The sequence below is a fragment of the Pinus tabuliformis genome, chromosome 7 (assembly GCF_031772625.1).
Source record: "Pinus tabuliformis cultivar Carrire ecotype Pingquan chromosome 7, CPIR1, whole genome shotgun sequence".
NCBI classification, from domain to species: domain Eukaryota; kingdom Viridiplantae; phylum Streptophyta; class Pinopsida; order Pinales; family Pinaceae; genus Pinus; species Pinus tabuliformis.
In genome coordinates this window covers 226,488,350-226,512,110 of record NC_142293.1, presented here as the reverse complement: position 1 = coordinate 226,512,110, position 23,761 = coordinate 226,488,350, and the positions used below count along the sequence as shown (strand labels likewise).

Sequence of the window (23,761 nt, the reverse complement as noted above, 5' to 3'; positions counted from 1 at the left end):
TAGATTATGACATAAGCGCATCTAATGCTCGAATCTAACCTCATCTCATCTTATACTCATCTTGTGCATTTGCATATTAAGTTAGTTCTGCATAACTAAAATTTACTTCCAAGCATAAGCTTCGTCGATAGAGAGATAGGTACCCATCCCTCTTTGCTTGAGAAGCTTGCTTTTACAAGTACTTAAAACAGTGACCTTGCAGTGGTCAAAGCCACAACTCTCTGCAGCGCCGGAGGCACCGGGTATGTTAGATTTTCAGGAGAGTTATCGTTAATCACACCTTAGTGTGCTTCACTTTATCTTCTCTCTGCCAATTACTACGAAATCAGGCTCAATATAGAAAGGATCGAAGGGTTAAAACATAGACAGGTATTTAACTAAAATTGACCAAGATTCCTACATCTCACATTAGTTTTAGGATCTGCATTTCATATAAGATAGTTAGTCATCCAAGCAGCAGTTGCTAATCAATTACTTGGTCCTAAATTTCCTAGCAAGATTGTTGACTCCATAAGGCACTAGTACCAATTGTTTAAATCCTAATCAAATCCTATAAGTCTTGCTAAATCTTAATCAAGTACTTGGTCGCTTCACTGTGTCTCCCGAACTGGTTGGTTCCCAACTAGTTCTCTTTCATTCCATTTTTGTAGGGTCTACCCCCCCTAGCCTGTTGTAGGGAGACAGCGTAAACGGAGAGATTAGGGATCAGGGTGACAGCCCCCAAGCTGAGCCGTTGTCGCGATGCCTAGACATTTTGTGTGACAACAGGGCCAATTGGCTAGGATTGAATTGGCAATTGTTGTAAGAGATAAGTTTGTTGCCCTCTATGTTTTGCTCTTGTTTTCTTGAGTGTCATTAACATAAGTTGAAGAGTAACAGTGATGTTCCTTTTTCTGGTGATCCTTATGACATGGTTAGGATGGACTTTCAGGGTTGGTTGGAGGCAGACAAGTCATAGGTGCTGGTTTGCTTCATCAATGGGCCCAGGGCTTTTGGAGATATTTCATGGGGTTTTGAGGAGTTTTTATGGGATCCGATGGCGCATTCGCATGGCATATTCCATCATCTGCACAGCTTGTCTTTTGTTTCGTTGCATTCCGACAACTTTCAAAAAACAAGGTTATTATTGGGCCTAACGCAACTAATTACGCTTAAGGTGGCATTCCAAGAGGATTACTTGACGGAATACCTTAGTGTAACAGCTCGTTGGAAGGAGAATGAGAATATCTATAGGATGGGATGGTTACAAGTGATTTTCAGTGCCCTGAGGAGGCATGGTGGCCAATTTACCATTTTCGCGCATTAAAAATAATATTTTAATTATAATAAAAAGAGGGAAATGTGTTCAATGATTAAAATAATAATAAAAAAAGAGGTTTTAAAAGGTCCCATTAGATTTATAAAAGAGGAGGGGGATGCCATTGGGGGACATCTTGGATTGTTGATATTTTATGTTGACGAGGTTTGGAGAACCTAGTTCCCAACTTCTATAGCCCCAGGACAAAAACCCTCGTGTTGCTAGTGGGTGTTGGACGAAAACCCAACACTCTTGAGGAGATTTCACTTAGAAACCTCACAGTGCTTCAGTAGAGTTTTGGAGAGAGTAGTTTGAAGTAACAGGTATGCAGCAGTCTTCTCGCTGGGCCATCTACATCATTGCCAGATTCGTTCATTAGTTGGATCAGCGATCTTTTTCTGGGTTTTGCTCCGCTTGCTTGGCAAGCTTAGGTTCCACTATTCCTTCATGTTGATGTACTCTTTTCAGTGGATTAATAAAATGGCTCAATGATTTTGTTGGCATTTATTTGTCTATCAATTTGTTGGTTGTGTGTCTATTTACGATTATTTTGTTGTTCAAGTTCATTTTTGGTATCTACAGTTAAATTTTCATTAGGGATATTACAGTAACATTCTTGAGCACTTTAAATTGCAAGCATCTTCATGTGTCATTGGTTAACAAATTGATGAATGATATGCTCTCTTTCTTTCATTGACATTAAAAGGCATTAATGCATTGGGTTGCCTAAAGGATAGCTAGCATTATTGTGACATTGGCCTTTGAAAGAATTCTTACTTGTCATTGCTATCACATCACTAAAGAAGTTGGCTATTGGATAATTGCTCACATTGCTTTTTTATGGTCATATTGGAATAAGCACTTCTTGTGGATTTACTTTGATGTACTAACTTCTTGTTTCCTTCAAGTGAGCTTCACATCTAAGATCATAATCTTGCAATATTTTAACACACTCTTAAGGCACTTAATTGATCACCATTGCAATTTTGGCATCTAAGTAATCTTAAGAAATTGCTAATTGTGTTGGAAGATTTTCATTGGCACTCTAATATTGTGAAGGAAAGCATTGGACTTATGCATTTATTGTCATTTCATCAAGTAATTGTCCATTGTGAGATTGCTAATCTTGAGATTGCTTTTACATAACATTTTATGGTGCCATCTAATTGGTTTATTTAGCACTGCTTTTGGTGAAGATTGTTATTGCAACCATTAAGTATTTTTTGTAAGAGCCGTAAACAGATGTACAGAAAACAGTAAGGGATTTAAAGCATGAACCTGTAACATTTTCAACAGAAACCTGACAAAATCAATTAACAGGATTGTTGAGATACCTACCTGTACTCCTACAGTTGAAGATGCCTCCGGCTACGTTGCTGCAGTTACCGAGAGACCGAATCCACCCAGCCAGACTGAGCAGAGACTGGATGCTCAATCCAGTAAGCTTCTTAACAGAAGCTGACTGTTCCCCCATGCCCAGAACCTCAGAACTCTCAAGCTCTTCCAATGGTTGATTCCCTCCGCTTCTGAATTCTTCCTCCTGGTTTTTGTGTCCCTCCGAATTCCATGTCCCGTGGTTTTTATGCTCTGGCTTGGCGGTGACCGCCCTTCCATCTGCAACCACCACTCACCCTGGTGAGGACACGCCTGTGCTTACGCATCCCTTCCTGGTCCTCCTTCCAGTCGTGAATGAATACGCCTTTATGTTTTAAACCATAAGGTATGTATTAATTATTCTTTTTAATATGACCATTATATGGTGTATACATGTATCTTTAAGACATTATAACGTTTAAAACATTATACCTGTATCATTATAATATTATAACGTATCATTATAACTATATAACATATCTTTATAACTTTATAATATTTAAAACATATCACATTGTTTTAAATATAACATTATAAACTTTATACTTGGATCCCCACTTTTTAATTAATTACTTATATTAATATTTAACATTTAATTTATTAATATACTTTTGTCAATAATATGGAACATATAATATGTATAGTCCTCTTTTAAGATCTAACCATGCATTACGCAATATTGATGAATGAGTAGAACTTTTATTCCAAGAAGTGTCATGGTATTTAGCACTTATAATAGATTTAATATAAAATACTAGTGCGGTGTATGCGACACATGCATATAGCTATCATATGCAGGTACCATATACCTGCTATTATGCTTGCGTTCTTTGTATTTATAGATGGGTCGTTACATTTTCCTTGCTCTAAATCGAATATCATTATCTGGGTAACTTGCTTTTAAAATATTTAAAACATTTAACAATCTCATCTAGGGCCAATCACTCATCTTGCACTTTCATTTTAGGATTAGCCTTGCATTAAATAACTTACCTCCAAGAGCCCGCAGGGGTTTGGTCTCGTGGCCAGCGGACGATCTGTTAAGTCATTCGTGCCGCTATGCAAGTCACAAGTTCGAGTCTCGTCTTACCGAGGGTCATTCTTGCGGGCTGGGCGGTTCCCCCTAGAGGTTATAGTGGCAGTTGGTGGGATTCGACCCTGTGTAACGTGAGTACGATACCACCATCGTTGCCAATTCCGCTAGTCAACAAAAAAAAAATAACTTACCTCCAAGCATACGCTTGGTTGAAAGACTCTAGGATCACCTTTATCACCCAGATTGCGAAGTCTAGACCCTCTCTTGTGGTTAACATAGTGACCTTGGAGTCATCAGAGCCACAGTCTCTGCAATGCCGGAGATATCGGGTGGTTAGAACTCCAAGGGAAGTATCGTTAATATAGCCTTTGCTATCTTTCACTGGGTTTCACTCCAAAACCTACACTTGAAACTAGTTTCTAAACAGTTGAGAGAAAGGATTCATTTAGATAGGCATCTAATTTAAAATTAACCAAGATTTTGCACTTCACATAGATCTAGGTGTTGCATTTCATATACGATAGTGTGCATCCTAAGCAGCAATTGTTCATTCAATAACTTGGTAACCAATTTATATTGAGCAAGTAATTTTGACTCCATAAGGCACTTATCTCTCTAATAATTTAATCTAATTGAGCTAATAATTAATTCATTTATGTCTCCCGGACTAGTCGGTTCTAGACAAGTCTCTCATCCACGCATTTCATAGGGACTAACCCCCCATAGCCTACTGTAGGGAGACAGCTAGAACGGAGAGGGCAGGGATCAGAGTGACAACCCGCGTCCTAAGCGTTGTCGCATCTTACCTGTATAATTTGGACTACAACATTTTCTGGTGCCAATGTCGGGGATAGATGTTCTCTGTCCTTTGTTCTGGTGACATTCTCTTCATCTTCTCATTATCATCTTCTTCACCTGTCAAGCGGCACATTTTTTGGCACCTCGACATCGTATCAATTTTCTCATTTGTTTATCGCCTTGTCCACCATTACTAACACCTTCTAGTTTCTATTTGCACCCCTAGCACCTAGACATTTGGGTAGGTTTCCTGTTGTTAATTTGGGGTAGCATTGGATGTGCTATAGGCCTCAAATTTTGCAGGGAGGCTTGAGCACATGCATTCCAAAGAACCTAGAAACTGTTTTCGGAAATTCCACCCAAAGACGATTACATTAAAATAATTAATATTTTTAATGGGGTTCCTAAGTGTATTAATCTAATTGTAGGTGAAACTTCTAGAAAAAGACTAAGATCAAGTCAAAACAATCTGAGCCTTTGATTAGGAGTTAATCTAGGTTGTTGATTGTCCACAAGAAGATATAAGAAGGGGCTTGAGGGTCATTTGGAAAATACACCAAGAGAGATCAAGAAATCGATTTTCTGAAGTGAGAAGTTCTCAAGAGGAAAATTTGATTGAGGAGATTTCTTGTAGTTGAGGGGCAGGGATAGCTTCTGGAGAGAGTGATTTTCTCAGCCGGAGAATCATCAGTAGAGAGAGGCAGAGAGTAATCCAGCAGTGGCAGCGTTGAGCCAGAGGGGTTGACGCAGAGCCACGCAGAGGCAGTGCAAAAGCCAGTGAGGAGTCCGAAATTTGCAGAGGGAATTCGAGTTTCAGAAGTCGGGAGCTGGGGTGTGAGACCAGGAGGCAGAAATCGAATCTCCTGGGCAGAAAATCGACCAGCCAGAGGAGTGACACAGTCCCTAGAGAGCTTGACGCTGGGCTGATGCAGAGGCAGCCAAAAAAGCCGAGGGCAATCAGTCTGGGACTGGATCAGCCAGGATTTCCAGTGAGTGTGAGGTAACGTCACAATTCTTTCTACCAGTGTTTCTCTCTGGACTGAATAACCCTGTGAGGTATTCAGAATTTGCTAATGCTTAATAATAATAAACCCTCAGAGTTGTTGCACCGATTTTCCCACATTGGGTTTTTCCGGGGACTTTTGTCCAAAAATAACTATGTCCTATGTGTTTGTATTTCCTTGCTCAATTTCTATGTTTCAGAATCATATTTAATTTGGTGTAGGTTGCTTCAATAATTTTCTTCAATATTTCAAGAAGAAATCTGAAATAATTTTGTAATGTAATTTACGATCTAGGTGAAGTAGATTCAACTGGTTGCAAGAGGATTCCAGAGATTGTTAAATCTACGAATTTTCACACCTTTTTGGGTGGCAACTCCACTTATTTATCCATTTACAAGAGCTTATACTAGAAGGAATCACGGTAGCTTGCATAACCCCACTCTTGATCCTTAAAAGGCTCTTAGAGCTCGGTTAAACAAATTACATTCTAGTAAGCACTTGATCTTTCTCAGAAAGGAAGCCCTCCTTGATATCCACTTGCTATTTATTCACCCCATAAATCAAGACATCATGGATATTTATGCTCCTTGCAACTTTCAGGGTCAGCTTCATGAGATGCCAGATTCTGGTTTAGACAGGATACCTACATTTCAGGGAAATAATCCAAGAACTGTTGGAGCACATCTCATTGCATTCTCAACCTTCTTAGCCAAGCATTGTAGCAAACCTACAAATAATCATGATGATGTAAAGTTGAGGCTTTTTTTCCTTTCTCTGGAACAAGATGCAATGCAATGGTACATGGACAAGCCTAATAATTCTTTCGACTCCTTGCAAGCCCTTATCACGATTCACAGCTTTTATGGATAAATATGGTGATAAAAGGGAAGGAAGATACTTTCTCAAAGCTATCAACACCATTAAGAAGAATGAAAATGAAACGGATGAAGAATTCAACAAAAGATTCAATGGCATCGTCAGGGAAATGCATCAAGACTACAAGCCAACTAATAAATCTTTGTTAGAGCAATATCTTGATGCATTTGTTTTTGATACCTCTTATGAGTTGAGACATTCTAGAATCTAAAACAACCAATTTAGTTGTTTCCCAAGGCATAGCTGAGGAATTGGAAACAGACAAGAAAGCATCTGGAAAATCTGAAATTCATGGTTTCGAAAGAGGTCTGGCTAAAGCTAAAGGGAAAGAGGTAAAACAGGAACATGATCCTATTAAAGAGTTAACTCAAATGGTCAAGGAAATGAAAGAGGAAATGAGAGTGGAGCATGCTAGAGAGATGAGTGCCATGCAAGCTAGGCTAATTCATCAAGCTCAAAATATATAGCCTAAGAAAATGCATGGCCAAGAAAGGATCACTCAACTAAGCAGAGACATCCTGATCTGTGAAAATTTCTACAACTGGAATCGCATTGCAGCAACTAGAATTTATTTTTCTAATTGTTAATTATTTTAACAATTTATCAGTTACGGCAAATATCAAATAAATCACACTGCAACCTTCACAAATAAAAACTGCGAAATAAAATAGCACTGAAACTAAGAAATGCTAGAACACACACATAAAAATTAACACCGTTATTTTTGGACAAATATCCGTAGAAAAACCTAATGCCGGAAAACCGATGCAGCAGATGAGGGTTTTATTTTATTACGCAGCAGTGAAATCCGAGTACAATCTATGGATGCCCAACTGGCAATCCAAACAGCAAGAAAATCTGGGCAAAATTATCTGAGGAAATTACCCTTCCTCCACAAGCATTCCCGGCAAAACTTCTCTTCAAAAATTTGTCTATTTCAAAGAACAGATAGGTATGGTGGAGAACCCGTTTCAGTAGCAGAGAGGTTATTTTGGATGTTGCAGATGTTGCAGTGGCAGCAGCAACAGATGAGAGGGAGTTGCAGTGCAGATGTAGTGTTGGCAACAGTATGGCAAGGTCAGCAGCAACACAGATGCAATGTATGCAGAGTTGCGGAGTAGTTGGTGGGCAACAGTAGCCAGACATCAACAGCGTGACAGGAGATGATGCAGAGACAGTATGTTGCTATTGGAGGCAGCAACTCTAGAACACATTCCTCGCAACGAGGGAGCGTTATTTTTTGTAGCATCGGATGTGTTCTAGCCACGAAATTTTGTGGAGATGCTAGAATACATGAGATCTTCAAAACCCAGAAATCGTTTCTAGAAATTCCTCCTAGAAGTGTCACAATTAGATTATTAGCCAATTTTTAAATATTTCCTAAGTTTAAACTTAGGTAATATGGTTAATTAATCAGTATTAATTGAGAGAAGGCGTGAATCATCTAGAAACTCACACGGATCGATCCAGAAATGATTCTAGCCATTGGTTAAGTTTTAATCTTGGTCGTTGGTGCTCTAACAGTGGATTATGAAATAAAGTTGATGTGGTGATGGAGATCATCCAGTGCAAATACTCAATTGCCCAGGCAATTCGATTTTCTCAGTAGCAGCAACTCAGCAGAGAAGATAGAGCCACAGGGTGAGTAGCAGGTGGAAGAGGAAAGTAGCAGCATTCTGGGAGGAAGTTTTCAGTTCCCGGAAGAGTTGAAGGAAGGAAGGCCGAAATCTTCAGAGGGCCAATGTAGGGACTGCGCAAAGGCTGACGCAAGCATCTCAGTGCAAAGGTCAAGGAAGTTATTTCAGAGGTAGAAAATAGTTGTGGGGCGAGAGAAAATTCTCACAATATTTTTTGCGAGTGTTTTCTTCAATTAGATTGCCAGCTCGGCATCTAAATTATTTTACTCAGAATTGCTGCTAAAAATTAATAATAAAACCCTCATCTGCTGCACTGGTTTTCCCAAGTGGGTTTTTCTGGGGACAATTGTCCAAAAATAACTGTGTCAATTTTATTGTGTGTGCTATAATTTCTTTGTTTCCAATATTTTATTTTCCGCAGTACTTTTATGGTGAAAATTGCAGCTGTGATTTTATTCATTATTTGCCGTAAGCAAATATACTGCAGAATTAATTTTTTGAGTTAGAAGAATAATCTCCAGTAGTTGCAATAGATAAAATTTCACACATAGTGCATCAAGAAACTAAAAAATTTCATCCCAGAAACAAGTGCGAAAATCTCTCAAGAGATACTAATCCAATCCAAGTGATGATGAGAGAGATGAATCATCCTCTCATCTATTTATACATTTCAATAGGGGAGGGGGAGGCTAACCCCTTGTGGACCCAATGGACGCACGTGGACCCGGATGGGAAAAGTGATAAATGGGGTTAAAATGAGCGGAGGGGAGTGATATATATGGTGTCAAGAAGCAGGACCAGGCAACCAAAATCGATATTTCCCATGTAGTGTCAGCTCTAAAGCTAATAGCCAATAAAGGAGATCCCACAGGACTAGGATACAAGGTTAACCACCAAATCGAGCAGAGGAGACAAGAGTACAAACCTAGCCCACTCTTTCTGTCGAATCCCCCCCACCAATCCATGCCTAAAAGTGTCCATGGTAAGTAAGCAAAATTACTCAACTACACCACTGAAAAGCCATACCTTCGAGGTCGAGAGGCCCACCTTCAAACATACGATCATAATAGATGAGCAAGAGACCACATGGCTAGCTCAAGTGGCAAAGATAGTGGCACTTCAACTTATCTGGTGGATGCAAGGGGTTGTTGGCTGCTGGATGAGGACCATCTAGGAGTAAATTTTCTCATATGGATACTACCCATAGGTGGTGGGTAAAAGGTCCATTGAGGTGTGCTCACCATGGATCGTTACCTTGCTACAGGGGCCCACAGTATTCAATAGCATGATGGATCAGTGTCAGTTGATGCAGTCAAATTCCCAAGTGACAATTACAGTCAGGTGTTGAGGAGCGCAGTGTAGTGTTGACAACAAAGCAAGTGGCTCAATGTAGATTTAGCAACAGAGTAGATTCCCCAGTGGGCAACACAGAGGCTAGTATCAGTCAGATGCTCGGGAGACGGATGCAGCACAAAGGCACAGTTGATTCAGTATTTTGGATGCTTCTCAATTGCAATAGTTGCAGTGGCAGCAGCAACAGATGAGAGGGAGTTGCAGTGCAAATGCAGAGTTGGAAGTTGTATAGCAGTGTTAGCAGCAGCACAGATGCGGCATCAAAGTTGAGCAGTGGTTGGTGGGCAGTGGCAGGCAGTCACAGTGGCCAGACATGAGCATCATGACTGAGGGTGATACAAAGACAAGATGTTGTAGCAGTGCAGCACTAGAACACCTTCCTCGCTATAAGAGTGTTAGTTTTTGTAGCATCGGAGGTCTTCTAGTCTCGAAACTTTTTGGAGAGGCTAAAACACAAGAGTTCTCCATAACCCATAAATCGTTTCCGAAAATTCCACCTAGAAATGTCTCAATTATATTATTAGCCTATTTTTAAATATTTCCTAATTCTAAACTTAGGAAAATGGGTTAATTAATCAGTATTAATTGTGAAAGGTGTGAATCATCTAGAAACTCACATGGATCGACAAGGAAATAATCTTAGCCATTGATTAAGATTTAATCTTGGTCGTTGGAGTCCCAACAGAATATTATAAGAAGAAGTCGATAGGTAGATGGAGAAACACACACTTGAGATCGATTTCCTTGGGCAGTTTGATTTTCCATAGGGCAGCAGCAATTGCCAAAAGAGTTTGAGCCATAGAAGGGAAGCAAAGGCAGGGAGGGGCAGAGACAGTGAGTCTGAAGAAAGTTTTCCAAATCCGAAGAGTCAGCAGTAGAAGGGTCGTATTTCCCAGAGAATTTGTGCAAAGGCATCGCAAATAGCTTCAAAGGGAGATCGATTTTGCTAAAGGTAAGGGAAATTCAGCTACTTTTGGTCCGGAAATTCTCCAACAGGCCAAGCGAATTTCTCCCAGAGGCAGAGATAGCCAGGACATATTTCTTGCAGTTCCAGGCTTCACGAGTTGGGGTCTGTGCAAGCACTGCGCAGAGGCAAAACAGCTAGCTAGTTTGGTCATTTGTTGGACCATGATCAAGCGTGGCGTTGAGGTATTTGCCTCACAGATATTTCGGCCAGTTTATTTTGCTGATTGGATTGCCAGCTGGGCATCCATAGATTGTACTAAGAATTTCACTGTTGCTTAATAATAAAAACCTTAGCTGCTACACCGTTTTCCCAAGTTGGGTTTTTCGACTTTTGTCAAAACATAAGTATGTCAAATTTATTGTGTGTGTGCTAGTATTTTCTTAGTTTCTCGTTTACCTTCCACATTATTTTATTTGTGAAGATTGTGGTGTGATTTATTCAATATTTGTCATAGCAAATAAACTGCTAATTAATTTACATTTAGAAGAATTTATTCCAATTGTTGCAATAAAAATTTCAGTGGTGAAATTTTCACATAAGGCACTAGTTAGCAACGATAATCCTAGAGATCAAGGGAGATATTACATAGGAGGATGGGCCATATAAATCATGGAGCACTCAGATTGCTTCGTGAGACAATGACAGGTATTCCGAATGTGAGCACAAAGCATGATGATGTATGTAGGGGATGTGGGTTGGGGAAGTTTGTGACAACAACTTTTACTAGGAGTAACACCAGATCCAAGGGTGTTCTTGATCTAGTGCATTCAAATATATGTGGACCGATGTCAACAAAGTCTCCTAGGGGATACGAGTACTTTGCTACTTTTATCAATGATTTCTCCAGGAAAACCTAGATATACTTCCTGAAGATGAAGGATGAGGTCTTTAGTCGCTTTCAGGAGTTTACAACTCTAGGGGAGAATGCGACAAGCAAGAAGGTGAAGGTTAGTCAATCAGAAAATGGAGGTGAGTACACTATAAAGGAGTTCCAGGAGTTCTGTACCAAGGCAGGAATCAAGAAAGAGTGGACGGTTCCTTGCAAACCAAAGCAGAATGGGGTTGTTGAGAGGAAGAATCGTTCTATATCGAAGGCAATGACGGCTATGTTGTAAGACTAGGATATGCCATGTTATTTATGGGTAGAGGCATGCAGTATAGTTGTCTACATTCACAACAAGGTTCCACATAAAGCATTAGGTAAGATGACACCAGAAGAAGCATTCATAGGGAAGAAGCTAGATGTCAGCCATTTTAGGATATTTGGTAGTTTAGCGTATTGTCACATTCCAAGAGATACATGTTCCAAGTTAGATTAGACTGCAAAGAGGGGGTACTTTGTGGGGTACAACAAGACCTCAAAGGCATATTGGATATTCATTCCAGGGGCCAGGAGGATTATTGTCAAATGAGATGCCAAGTCCATGGAGAACAAGGCATACAAGAGGTTCAGAGATTTGCTAGCAACAAATGATTAGAGTGAGCAGCCAGCAGAAGCTCCAAGAGTTAAGCAACAAGATCAAGGGCAGCAGAGCATGAGTACAGTTATCAATATGAGCACAGGATCAGGTGTAGGATTTTCTGAGAATTCGAAGAGTATGGACCATCAAATGCAACAGATGTCGCTTATTGTTTCAACCAGACGAAACAAGATGGAAGTAAGAGGTAATAGTTCTAGAAACCTTAGGGGGAGTTGATGTGTGCAAGAGTTGAGATCTGTATGCAAAAATTTCCCTAATAAAATGGGCTAGGCATCTCTAATCCTGGTACCAGAAAAAAGTAGAGAGGGAGCCCCTGGAGTGTGAAAATTTCAATACTAAATTTTTATTGCAGCAATTGGAATTAATTCTTCTAACTTTAAAAATAATTATGTATTTTATTGCTACGACAACAACGAATTAACCACATTGCAATCTTCACAAATAAAATATTACTGAAATAAAAGTGCTACCATACATAAAAATTATAACACCGTTATTTTCGGACAATTGTCCCCAAAAAGAAAACCCTATGTGGGAAAACCGGTGCAGCACTGAGGGTTTTTATTATTCTGCAGCAGCAAAATTTTTTAATACAATAAAATGTCGCCAAACTGGCGATTCTACCCAAGAGAAACACTGGCAAAAATATACTAAGGGATTTTACCCTCTCTCCAAGCAATCTCGGCACCTAACTGCCTCTGAAAGCAAGTCGTCCACCTAGCTCTGCACAAGCCCTGTGTCACCCTAGTGTAAACCCTTTCACGCTCAGCACGGAACTCTTGCAAATCAAGTCATCATGCCTGTTGTTGTCTGGGAAACTGTCTCTCCGGCACTCTGGAAAATATTCCCGACCTCTAGAACTGAAAACGAGCTTCTCCTCAACTCAATCGAGCTACTTAATTAAGGCTCTGCACTGCCTCTGTGCAACCTCTTGGAAAATAATTTTGGCCTTCTCTTTCTCACTATCTAGAACTGGAATCTCCTCTAGAATACTACTGTATTGCCCCTCTACCACCCACTACTCGATCCACTGGCTCGATTTCTCCTGCTGAATCACCTGCACTAAAAAATCAAACTACCCAGATCACTGAGTATCTGCACTAATGTATCTTCCATCTACCCATCGACCTCCTCATATAATCTCTAGTTGGGACTCCAATGGCCAAGATTAAAACTTAATCAATGGCTGAGATCATCTCCAAGTTGATTCATGTGAGTTTCTAGATGATTCACACCTTTCTCAATTAATTCCTATTAATTAACTACTTTTCCTAAGTTAGACTTAGGAAATTTTTAATTATGGTCAATTAATTTAATTGAGTCATCTCTAGGTGGAATTTCCAAAAATGATTTTTGGGTTTTGGAAAACTCTTGTGTTTTAGCCTCTCCACAAAGTCTTGAGACTAGACCACCATCTGATGCTATAAAAACTAACACAACCTCTTAGTGAGTAAGGTGTTCTAGTGTTGCACTGCTCCAACACCCTATCTCTGCATCATCCTCCATATGTTGCTGATGTTTGGTCATTGTGACTGCTTGCCACTGCCCACCAACCACTGAGCAACTCTGATGCTGCATCTATGCTGTTGCCAACTCTACATCTGCACTGCAACTCCCTCTCAACTATTGTTGCTGCTACTGCAACTATTGCAACTGAGAAGCATCCAACATACTTTGTCCCTGCCACTGAAATGGGTTCTCCACCATACCCATCTGTTCTCTAAAATAGACGAACTTAGCTCTCCCTAGAGCTTTTGTGAGTATATCTGCAACCTGCTCATCTGTGGAAACATACTGTAGTTGGACCGCTCCACGCTGCACACAATCTCTGATGAAATGACATCGAATATCTATGTGTTTCAACTTGTCATGAAACACTGGATTCTCAGAGAGCTTGATGCAACTCTGATTATCATAGTAGACACTGGTCACCTCCATCCTCTGCCTGAACAAGCTTACCAGCAGCTTCCAAAGCGATATAGATTTGCACATTGCTGTTCTAGCTGCCATATACTCTGCTTCTGCAGAGCTCAATGCTATTGACTTCTGCTTTCTGCTGCACCAAGAAACCATCCCTGATCCAACACTGAAGCAGTACCCTAAGGTACTCTTCCTGTCCACTGAATTGTCTGTCCAATCTGCATCTGTGAACCCACATAATCTGACGTCATCCCCTCAGGTATATTTCAACCCATACTCTGTTGTGCCACGTACATACTTCAAAATGTGCCTCGCTGTTGTCCAATGTACTCCCTTTGGTTCCACCATAAACTAACTGAGGGTATTGACCGCAAAGCAGATATCTGGCCTAATGTTGACTAGATACATGAGAGAACCGATGAGCTGTCTATAAAAGGTGGGGTCAACATCCTTGTCATCTGATGCGTCTATCTTCTTCCAGTTGGTGATCAACAAAAGACAATATCAGTTCCTCTAATTGGACTGGAGAATGATTATCTTCTAAAACACATTACCATCTAGAGACAGAACTGATATTGATCATATGGTGGGGGCTTACAGACTTCCTATAGATTTGGTTAGAAATAAAATATTTTGTAACTAAAAAAGGACAATACTTAAAACTTGAAATTATTCTTAAGGACCAAGACAAAAATTGCTTCTAAGAAAACAACCACTTGAAGATCATCTCCATGTCTATTTTTTAGCAGAGACTCTTCACACGAAAGCTACATTCTTCCAACAATAAAATTCATGTACATGCTAGTACTTGTGTCATTAAACACAAATAAGCAACATTTTCTTTTCCCCTGTGAGGAGAGGAATGTGAGATAACAATCTCAAAATTTGTATGGAAGTATTAGCCCTTTCTTGAGGTTGGAAATCAGCCAAACTGTGCACCAACATAGGCTTGACATTTATCAAATTCAATTTGAGACAGGAAATGACAATTTTCTGTGCCTCATGATTTAACTACAATATGCATTTCCCCATCTATATCAGATAAGAAAATCCAGCTCAATGCACCTTCTGAACAATAAACAGGCTTTTCAAATATTTTGATAGTCATTACTAAATTTCACGAGTATAAAGAATATCAACAAAAATCACAAGGGTTCATGTTTTATACGAAGAGTCAAGAATGAATTGCTGGAAGGTACCTGCTCTGGATCTGTTAGCCCGCCTTTGTACAAACCATGAGAAGCATCCCCACCAACAGCCTGAGCATCCATTTCGGCTGTGCGAATTTGGATCTCCATGTAAGGGGATTCAAAATTACTGTCATTAAGATCAAGTGTTAAGTGCAGGCTCTCATACCCATTTTGTTTTGGCTTAGAAATGTAGTCTTTCATTCTTTCTGGCACTTCTTTCCACAAGGATCGAATAACATCACGGGCCCTGTAGCATGCCTTCCTTCCTATCTCTTGTGCATCCTTCCCTGGCCTAGGGTTCAAGACAATCCGTAAGCCTAGTATATCATATACTTCCTCTGGTTTACGGCCGTCTTTCAGAAGTTTCTTCATAGTGCTAAAATGGCTTTTGTATCGTCCCTGTATAGAGATCTTATCCACCATCTTTTCCAATTCATAATCTTTCTGTAGAGCTTCAAATAGATGGCATCTATATTCATTTAAAATGGCTTCACCCCATGTTCCATGGTTTCTTAACCATGTATGTACAAATGAATATGAATTTGGAAATAAAGACTGGAAAGCAAGGTCTTCAAGCTCTAATGATAAGCCGCCAGTGCCTATTGCATGGGCAAGAGGTGCGTATATTTGCATGACATCAAGAGCCAGTGTTTGTTGACAATATTTTGGGAGATGCTTTAAATGCCTCATCATATCCAATCGAGCAGCAATTTCTACAATCACAGCTCTGATATCATGGTAAGATAAACAAAACTTTCTCAGTGCATAGGCATTGTCATCATCCAAAATGTCTACTCTTGTTGGTATTTTCTTCACCCGCAAGCAATCATGCAATAAATGAGTAACTCCACGACCAAGTTGAAGGTTTATATCATGCCTGCTAATAGCACCAACCTCGAGCAGTTCTCTCAAAAGACAAACAACTATGACTTCTGCTTCAACCTATGAAACATTGGTATGAAAAGATTAAAACTGAGTCCAATCAAAGGAAGTGAATGAATTTCAAGCAGATAAAAAGGAGAAATAAAGAAACAGAACAAAAAAAAATTAACGCCATTTCTAATAGGCTAAAAGTTCAATCTAGTTCGAAAAGAAAATATAGTGAAATCAGAAGCAGAGTCATAACAGAATGGAATTCAAGAAACTTGACACAACAATAACATTTTAGAGTAAAAACCCGAGTTACTGAATTGTCTGACCAGCAAGACAACCATTATAGTTTAAGAAAACAAATTATCATTCACCATGAATCATTTCACTTTCTTAGCCTTTATTGAAAGAATGTCTTAATATGGTATGCATACAACAGACAGTATGAATCATTGCCATAGTTGTCCCACCCTTCTTTCCCCCATTCCTACTAGTAATGGCTAAGCTCCTCAAGGAAGCCATCTTCAGATTCTGTAGGGAGGGACTCAAGCTTCTCAGAACTGCAAGGTGGTTTCACCGTTATAATCAAACCCTCCTGGGTAATTTCCTAAATTACCTCCTTCCAGCCCTTCTCTTTGCCATTTCTTCATTTTCTAAATTTTATCTTTGGCATCAAGGCATGTCAAATCCAGATGGGGCACTACTGACATGGAAATACTAACATGGGATTAATTACTAAGTTTTTAATTGATCACCTTTTTTAATTATTAATTTAATATTTGCTCACGAAATTTTCTACATTTCCAAGGCCTTGAAAATGCCAAAAGAACTTATAAGCAAATAGTTACTTGCCTAGACCAACCAAGTATATACCTAAAGGAGGCTAGTTATGCCTAGAGTATTCTTGAGTTGGTCAAGGAAATAGCTCAATCAGAGGATAATTTGCAAAAGAGGATAGCACAATTGGGAAAGAATGGAAGACTTCCAAGATTTTTGTTTTATTTTTGAAATGCTACATATATTACTTCATCGAACAAATAAGTACATCCTAGGCCAGAAATTTACATCATACAAACAAGGATACCAGGAAAATTCCATACTAAAAAAGCCAAAAAGGAAAGCATATGCTCTTGTGCACCAAGATAAAAAGGCTTAACATCACAATGAAAAACACTAAGTTTGACTTTCACGAGTAAAGCCAACTCCTCTGCTTAAAACTCTTCAAATCCCCTAGGCTACGAGGGGAGGGATCCTCCTTAAAAGTAACTTTGCATCGATGTTTCCAAATTAAGGCAATAGCAAACAACCATACTAAGTGCCACAAGGATGTGTAGTTGTCCCTAATCATCCAACTGCTTCCTAGAAGAGGACCTTTCCACAATAGTGGGGCAATGAAGAAGTGGTGATACTAAACCTGAAAAAATGTCCAAAACACCTTGGCAGCCCAACATCTCCAAAAATGCATGTTTCATTGCTTCATCCTTACCATTCAGTGAAGCATGACCCGTATTAGACCCGCGATTACTCGCGGGTCTTGGCGGGTTCTATACCGAGCCGAGTCACTGGCATAGAACCCGTGTTTAAGACCCGGACTCAGCGGGTATCTTATTGAACCCGTCTACCTATACAAGACCCACGGGTATTCTATAAGACCCGTATCAGACCCCTATAGAACCCATCGAGCCTCAAAAGGCATAGTTTGTTCAATTTTTTTTATTTTTTTTCTTTTTTGGAAATGAGGTGATCTATTTGTTGCACGCCAATTAAACTTATACCATCTAGCTCTTTCAAATCGTTACTTCCTTGAGGTACACATCCAGCCACTACCAATGGCATCTTTGCAACTCTACCCTTGTGAATCAAGGTCTCCATGGTTGATTGACTGGGTGACTTTACTATGCATTTGTTCTAAAAGCATATAGTTATTCACCTTGTGTGTGCTATCCATGTCCACAGTGCTTGAAACCCTCTTGAATTCTGACCAAAGATTCTTCAATTTCTTTCCTTTATAGATTTGTATAGTAATGCACTTGTATCTACTAGCCAATGGGCTTTATTTCTCTGCACCACCACCTTCTTGGAAAGGAAATTACCTCTTTAGAAGAAAGTTACATGCTTGCTAAAAGCCAATTATGCTACAAAATAAAGTGAGGGGTCAGGAACGATCCTTTGACTCAAAATAGTTTCAGAGGTGGGTGTACATGCTTTTCTATTATGGTGCAATTTTGGCCATACCCGTCACTCAATTGAATGACCTTTAAGCTTACATTCTTGGGGTCACACATCCTATTTGCTAGCACGCTTTCACAGATGAGTTTGATTTAGATTTAGAGTAGAGTTTTCTTTTACTATGCTCTTTGCTGGTAGGTGCATTATGCATTCCTGCATTCCTTTTATAGTTGTTGATGCATGTTAACTTATTTTGGTCATTTGTGGATGTTAATCAAATTTCAATTTTTGTATAGCTTGCATACATTTTTCTCAAAGCCCCTCCTGAGTTTTGTAAAAAAGTGTCAATCTAACCTTCCTCCGTTGAACTAGGTTTAATGTCCCCTATCTAGTATCAACATCTTCTCTCTAAACTTCATCACTACTTTATCTTTCTCCTGCTTGGTAAAGTTTGATGGTTCATGAACTTTTTTCATTTCCTGTTGTGGTGGTTTTGGCGGTAGCCCCTCATCTTACTTTTGCTTCTGCAGGGCCCCTTGTATGTGCTTATTTTGAAGAATGTAATCTCTAGTCCCTTCGACCTAGTTTCATCTTTAGTGGTGAAGAATGTAATCTCTAGTCCCTTTGACCTAGTTTCATCACTGTGAATGTAATCTTTAGTCCCTTTTGTGCTTAAAATTTACCATATTTTAACGTTTTTTTGTATTTTGACGAGTCGTATAAGGGTCCTTCTAGAGTCTTATACGAGTCGACGAGTCAATGTCGTGACGAGTCTTATACGAGTAAGAGTCGTGCAACATTTCTTACCATATAGAACACAAGTAACATAACATCAATTTTTTGAAGCCTACACTTGATAGCCAACCCTTGTTGGAGCAGAAACCATCCCCAAACTTTGTTTAAAGAGGATTTTCATTTCCTAATGGACTGGAACCTCCACAACCAGCATGTCGCAAGGTCCTTCAAATCCCATTTTTTGTTCAAACAAGCTATAATGTTAGAAGTATGCCCCAACATATCATAAAGATCCTTGGTCACATAAATAAAGGATTCCCATTTTTCAATCTCCAATCTGTCCAAAATGGGTTTGACCTATGCAACTACATCTTAAAAAGACAATCTACAGGGATCATGCAATAAAGACCCTATAAAACAAATTTGTCCAAACTACTGAGTGGTTGGACCCAGTGAAGAGCTCACCAAGTATACCATCCATCATGCTCATGAATCAAGATACCATAAATCCTTCCAAAAAAAGGTACATTTCATTGAAGACTTTTTTCTCGCAAACCCAGATGAAAGACTAACTTGTCTGTTGGTGGATAGGACATCCAAATTATCCATGTTGACAAATCCCAAGCATCTAGAGGCCCTTCAAACTACTAAGCGAGAAAACCAGACAAAACATGCCAATTTTCCCACACACTCCTAAGTGGGGCATGTTAGCCTTCTTTCAACAAGGGTAGCCCAAACTTTTTAATAAAAGACCATGCCATTTGTAAGCCCAAATGTGTGCAATCTATGGCCCTGTAGACCATGTGGGATGAAATGTGAAAATGTATCCTAGTCCCCCTTTGGTGGACAGTCAAGACCAATCTTTTTAGTTCATCTTCATGGTGCTTGGTTTTATGGCTTTGCTAACTCCCCTAGTGGTAAGTAACTCCCTTCCTTGATGGACATTCTTATGTCTTAGATTGGTATTCAGGCATCATGTAGGTGGATCTATTATGACACTTGGATTAAAGGAACACTTATTATATTATTCCTATAAAGGTGATCGCACTATGTAAGGGTGGAAACACCCATCTCTTTATTGTCTTAATGCACCTATCTTTTATTCCCTGTTGAGATTTGTAGCTTGGGAGGTACTCCAAACCCTAGTGTACAAGGTTGTGGAAGAATTTGGCAGCACAAAGTCACTTGTGGGCTAAGTACCCAAGATGTGGGCTTTGCACCCAAGTTTGTGAGTGTGAAACCAAGAGAACGTTTGATGATTTGACACTTGGAGATGGAAGAGCACCCTTAGAGGAGCAAGGGGCTGCTTCAAGCACCAAGAGAGGATTTATATTTTGAGAGATATTAATTTTTATGTGTTTTGAGTGGGTGAATTTGTTGGGTCCCTATAATAATAGTGATTACCCCATTACTACTGTAATTGTACCCCTTATTGATATTGTTGTGCCCCTATTATCCCCATATTGTTATTATTGTGCCCCATAGAATCCCTCTATTGTTATTTTTGTGGCTTTATATTATTATTGTTAGGTCGGCTGGGCTATATTGTGACTCCTTAGACTCCTATATATAGAAAGGAGGTTTTGTCATTTGTATCATTCAAGAATTGTTCATTTATGTAATGTAAAGGAGGTTTCCCCCTCGAAGAAGCTGAATTCTAAGGCGTTGATCTATCTTTTCTATCTTTTTCTTGAGCTGGTTTCATAACATTTGGTATCAGAGCTTTGGATTCTAGGGTTTCGCTGCTCCAAACAGGTCATCGTGGCATTTTCGCTATAACTTTTTTTCTGTGACGTTTCATAAGTTGCAAAAAAAACCCATTTGAGAAGAAATCGCGCTGAACCTCGGGTCCGAATTTCAGAGCTTTTCGCGCTATATTTGCGGAGATATGATCTGAGGAAGTTGGTCTTTTTGCAGACTCCTGAATTACATTCCAAACAGGTGACCTGGGGGAAATCATCATAACTTTCTCTCTGGGGATCGGATTGAAATTTCGTAAGAAGGTACAAAAAGAGGACGGACTGTAGTTTCTTGTATGCATTTTTCAGATCCAAAGGTCAAAACAGTGACTCGTGGCACGTCGTACAAGTTCGCTCTACTGAACTAGTATATAATCAAGTCACTGTGGGAGATTTCGCATAACTCTTCCTTGGAGAATCCAATTTGGCTCAGACTTGTGGCATTGGAAAGAGGACACAGAGGGCTACTGCAGGTCACAAATTCAAACTAGATGATCGGAAAGTACAGAGATACATCAGAGGCAATATCGAGCTCCTACAAAGTGAAAAAAGGTGTGTAGATTTTCTTAAATTTTTGCTTAAGCTTGGTTTGAAAATTTATTTTGAAAGGAATTCAAAGGGCATAGTAGAGCATTATTATCAGTAACTGATGCCCCGAGGAAAGAAAATGCAAACACCTAGTAAGGAACCTGAAAGCTCTAGCATGACTCATGAAGAAGATGAAGAAATGCAACATGATATATCAAAATTACAAGACCAAGTGCAACAACTGCCCCTTGCACAAAAAGGAACAGAATCTAAGATGGATGGTTTAAAGAAAGATGTAGAAGCTAAGATGGATGGTTTAAAGAAAGGTGTAGAAGCTAAGATGGACTGTTTAAAGAAAGGCGTAGAAGCTAAGATGATTGACGTGGAAGCTAAGATGGATGATTTGAAGATAGATTTGAAGACAAACATGGAAGATTTGAAGACAGGCATGGAAGATTTGAAGACAGATTTAACAAAGTTTCTACAAGAAATGTTTACTAATGGTGAAAGGGTAGTAAAGGAAACTCATGATGAGAACAAAAGAAATGTTAATCATGATTTCATAGACTCTAATGTTGGATCGAAGACCCACCATATTCCAAAAATCGATATGAGGAAGTTTGATGGCAAGGATCCCGCAACATGGATATTACAGATGGAGCAATTTTTCGATCTCAATAATGTGCAAAACACACAAAAGGTACGTATTGCAACTTTATATTTGGAACCAAATCAGTTTGTATGGTATCAATGGCTTTGCTCTCGTAAACAATTTATCACTTGGGCAATTTTTACGGAAGAATTGATAGCACATTATGAGGATACAAAAAGCAACACTTTTTTTAGCCAATTGATAAGTCTCAAACAAAAGGGTTCAATAATGGAGCACATTGAGGAGTTCCAAAAATTGAACATAAGGGTAAAAAATATTCCAGAGGAGCATAGGATTGATGTGTTCATAGGGTCTTTAAAGGATAATATCCAACATGATGTTCGCCTTTGGGAACCTGATTCATTAGAGAAGGCATTCAGGTTAGCAAGAAAAATGGAAAGCAAAATTATGGCAACCAGGAAGCATACCACTCACAACTATAAAGACGGAAGTGTTGTTGCCCATAGTCTTCCACAACCTATAAGGTTGACACCACAACAATTGGAAGAAAAAAGAGCAAAAGGGCTTTGTTACAGTTGTGATAGCAAATACACTAAAGGTCATAAGTGTGCTGAGAAGAAATTATTCTACATAGATTGTGAAGAGGAAGAAGAAAAGGAGCAAGAAAGGTCAAAAGAAGAGGATATACTCCAGGAACAAAGCCTAGATAAAGAAGAAATGAATCCGACCATATCTTGTAATGCATTGGCGGGAATTACCACTCCTCAAACCATCAAGATAGAAGGACAAATCAAGAAGAAAAAGGTAATAGTGTTGATTGATTCAGGAAGTACCCACAATTTTATTCATTGTAAGGTAGCAAAAGAATTGAATTGCTTCTTATATCCAGCACCAGAGTGTCAAGTGATGGTTGCAAATGGAGGAACAATAAATTGCTCTGGAAAGTGCCATAATATCAAGCTATCCATGGGAGAATATGTATTGACTAGCCCAATGCTTTCCATTCCAATGGGAGGTGCTGATGTTGTACTAGGAGTCCAATGGCTACAATCCTTGGGTACAATAGCTTTTAATTTTCAAGAACTTTTCATCAAATTTTCTATGGAAGGAAAGGAAGTTGAATTAAGGGGTATTGCAGGGAAACCAGGAAAGATAATCAGCTCTAATGGTATGACAAAGCTTCTAAAAAAGGAACAAAGAGGTGTAATTGCACAATTATGTTCGCTAGATGTTTCCACATTGGAATCATCTATTTCTCCAGATCTCCAAAAAGTCCTGGACAATCATTCCAAGGTATTTGAGACTCCCAAAGGTCTCCCACCTATGCGTGATCATGATCATGCTATTCATCTGATTCCAGGAAGTGTTCCTCCAAACATCAGGCCGTACAGATATCCCTATGCCCAAAAGAGTGAAATTGAACGTATGGTTGCAGAAATGCTAGAGGCTGGTATAATTCAACCGAGTCAAAGTTCTTTCTCTGCTCCAGTAGTATTGGTGCACAAGAAGGATGGATCATGGCGCATGTGTCCGGATTATAGGGAGCTCAACAAGCTCACTATTAAAGATAAGTTTCCCATTCCTGTCATTGATGAATTACTGGATGAATTGCATGGATCAATTTACTTCACCAAGTTGGATCTTCGTTCAGGATATCATCAAATCAGAATGAAGATTGAAGACATTCCGAAAACAGCATTTAGAACTCATGAGGGTCATTATGAATTTTTGGTCATGCCTTTTGGCCTTACCAATGCACCTTCAACATTTCAAGGTTTGATGAATTCAATTTTCAAACCATTCCTTAGAAAATTTGTGTTAGTATTTTTTGATGATATACTAATCTACAGCAAGTCTTGGAAGGATCATGTTGAACATGTTGACAGGGTGCTACAACTATTGGAGGAGAAACAATTATATGCAAAAAGATCCAAATGTTTCTTTGGAGTCCAAGAGGTGGAATATCTGGGTCATATTGTATCTCATGAAGGAGTTAAGGTAGACCCTAGCAAAATTAAAGCCATTAAGGAATGGAAAATCCCCACATCCATAAAGCATCTGCGAGGATTTCTCGGGTTGACAGGGTATTATCGCAAGTTTGTTAAGAATTATGGGAGAATAGCAGCACCTCTAACAACATTATTGAAGAAAGATGCATTTTCATGGACTCCGGA

The 23,761-nt window shown here is 39.3% G+C and overlaps 1 protein-coding gene across 1 annotated transcript in view; it reads right to left on the bottom strand.

Annotated features, from left to right (window-relative positions):
* Positions 1-23,761, bottom strand: part of CRSH (Ca2+-activated RelA/spot-like protein) — a 142,907-nt gene that overhangs the window by 59,882 nt on the left and 59,264 nt on the right. Inside the window, exon 2 of the mRNA XM_089457995.1 lies at positions 14,943-15,875. Within this exon, the coding sequence (XP_089314121.1) occupies positions 14,943-15,875 (933 nt within the window). The remainder of the gene's footprint in view (positions 1-14,942; positions 15,876-23,761) is intronic.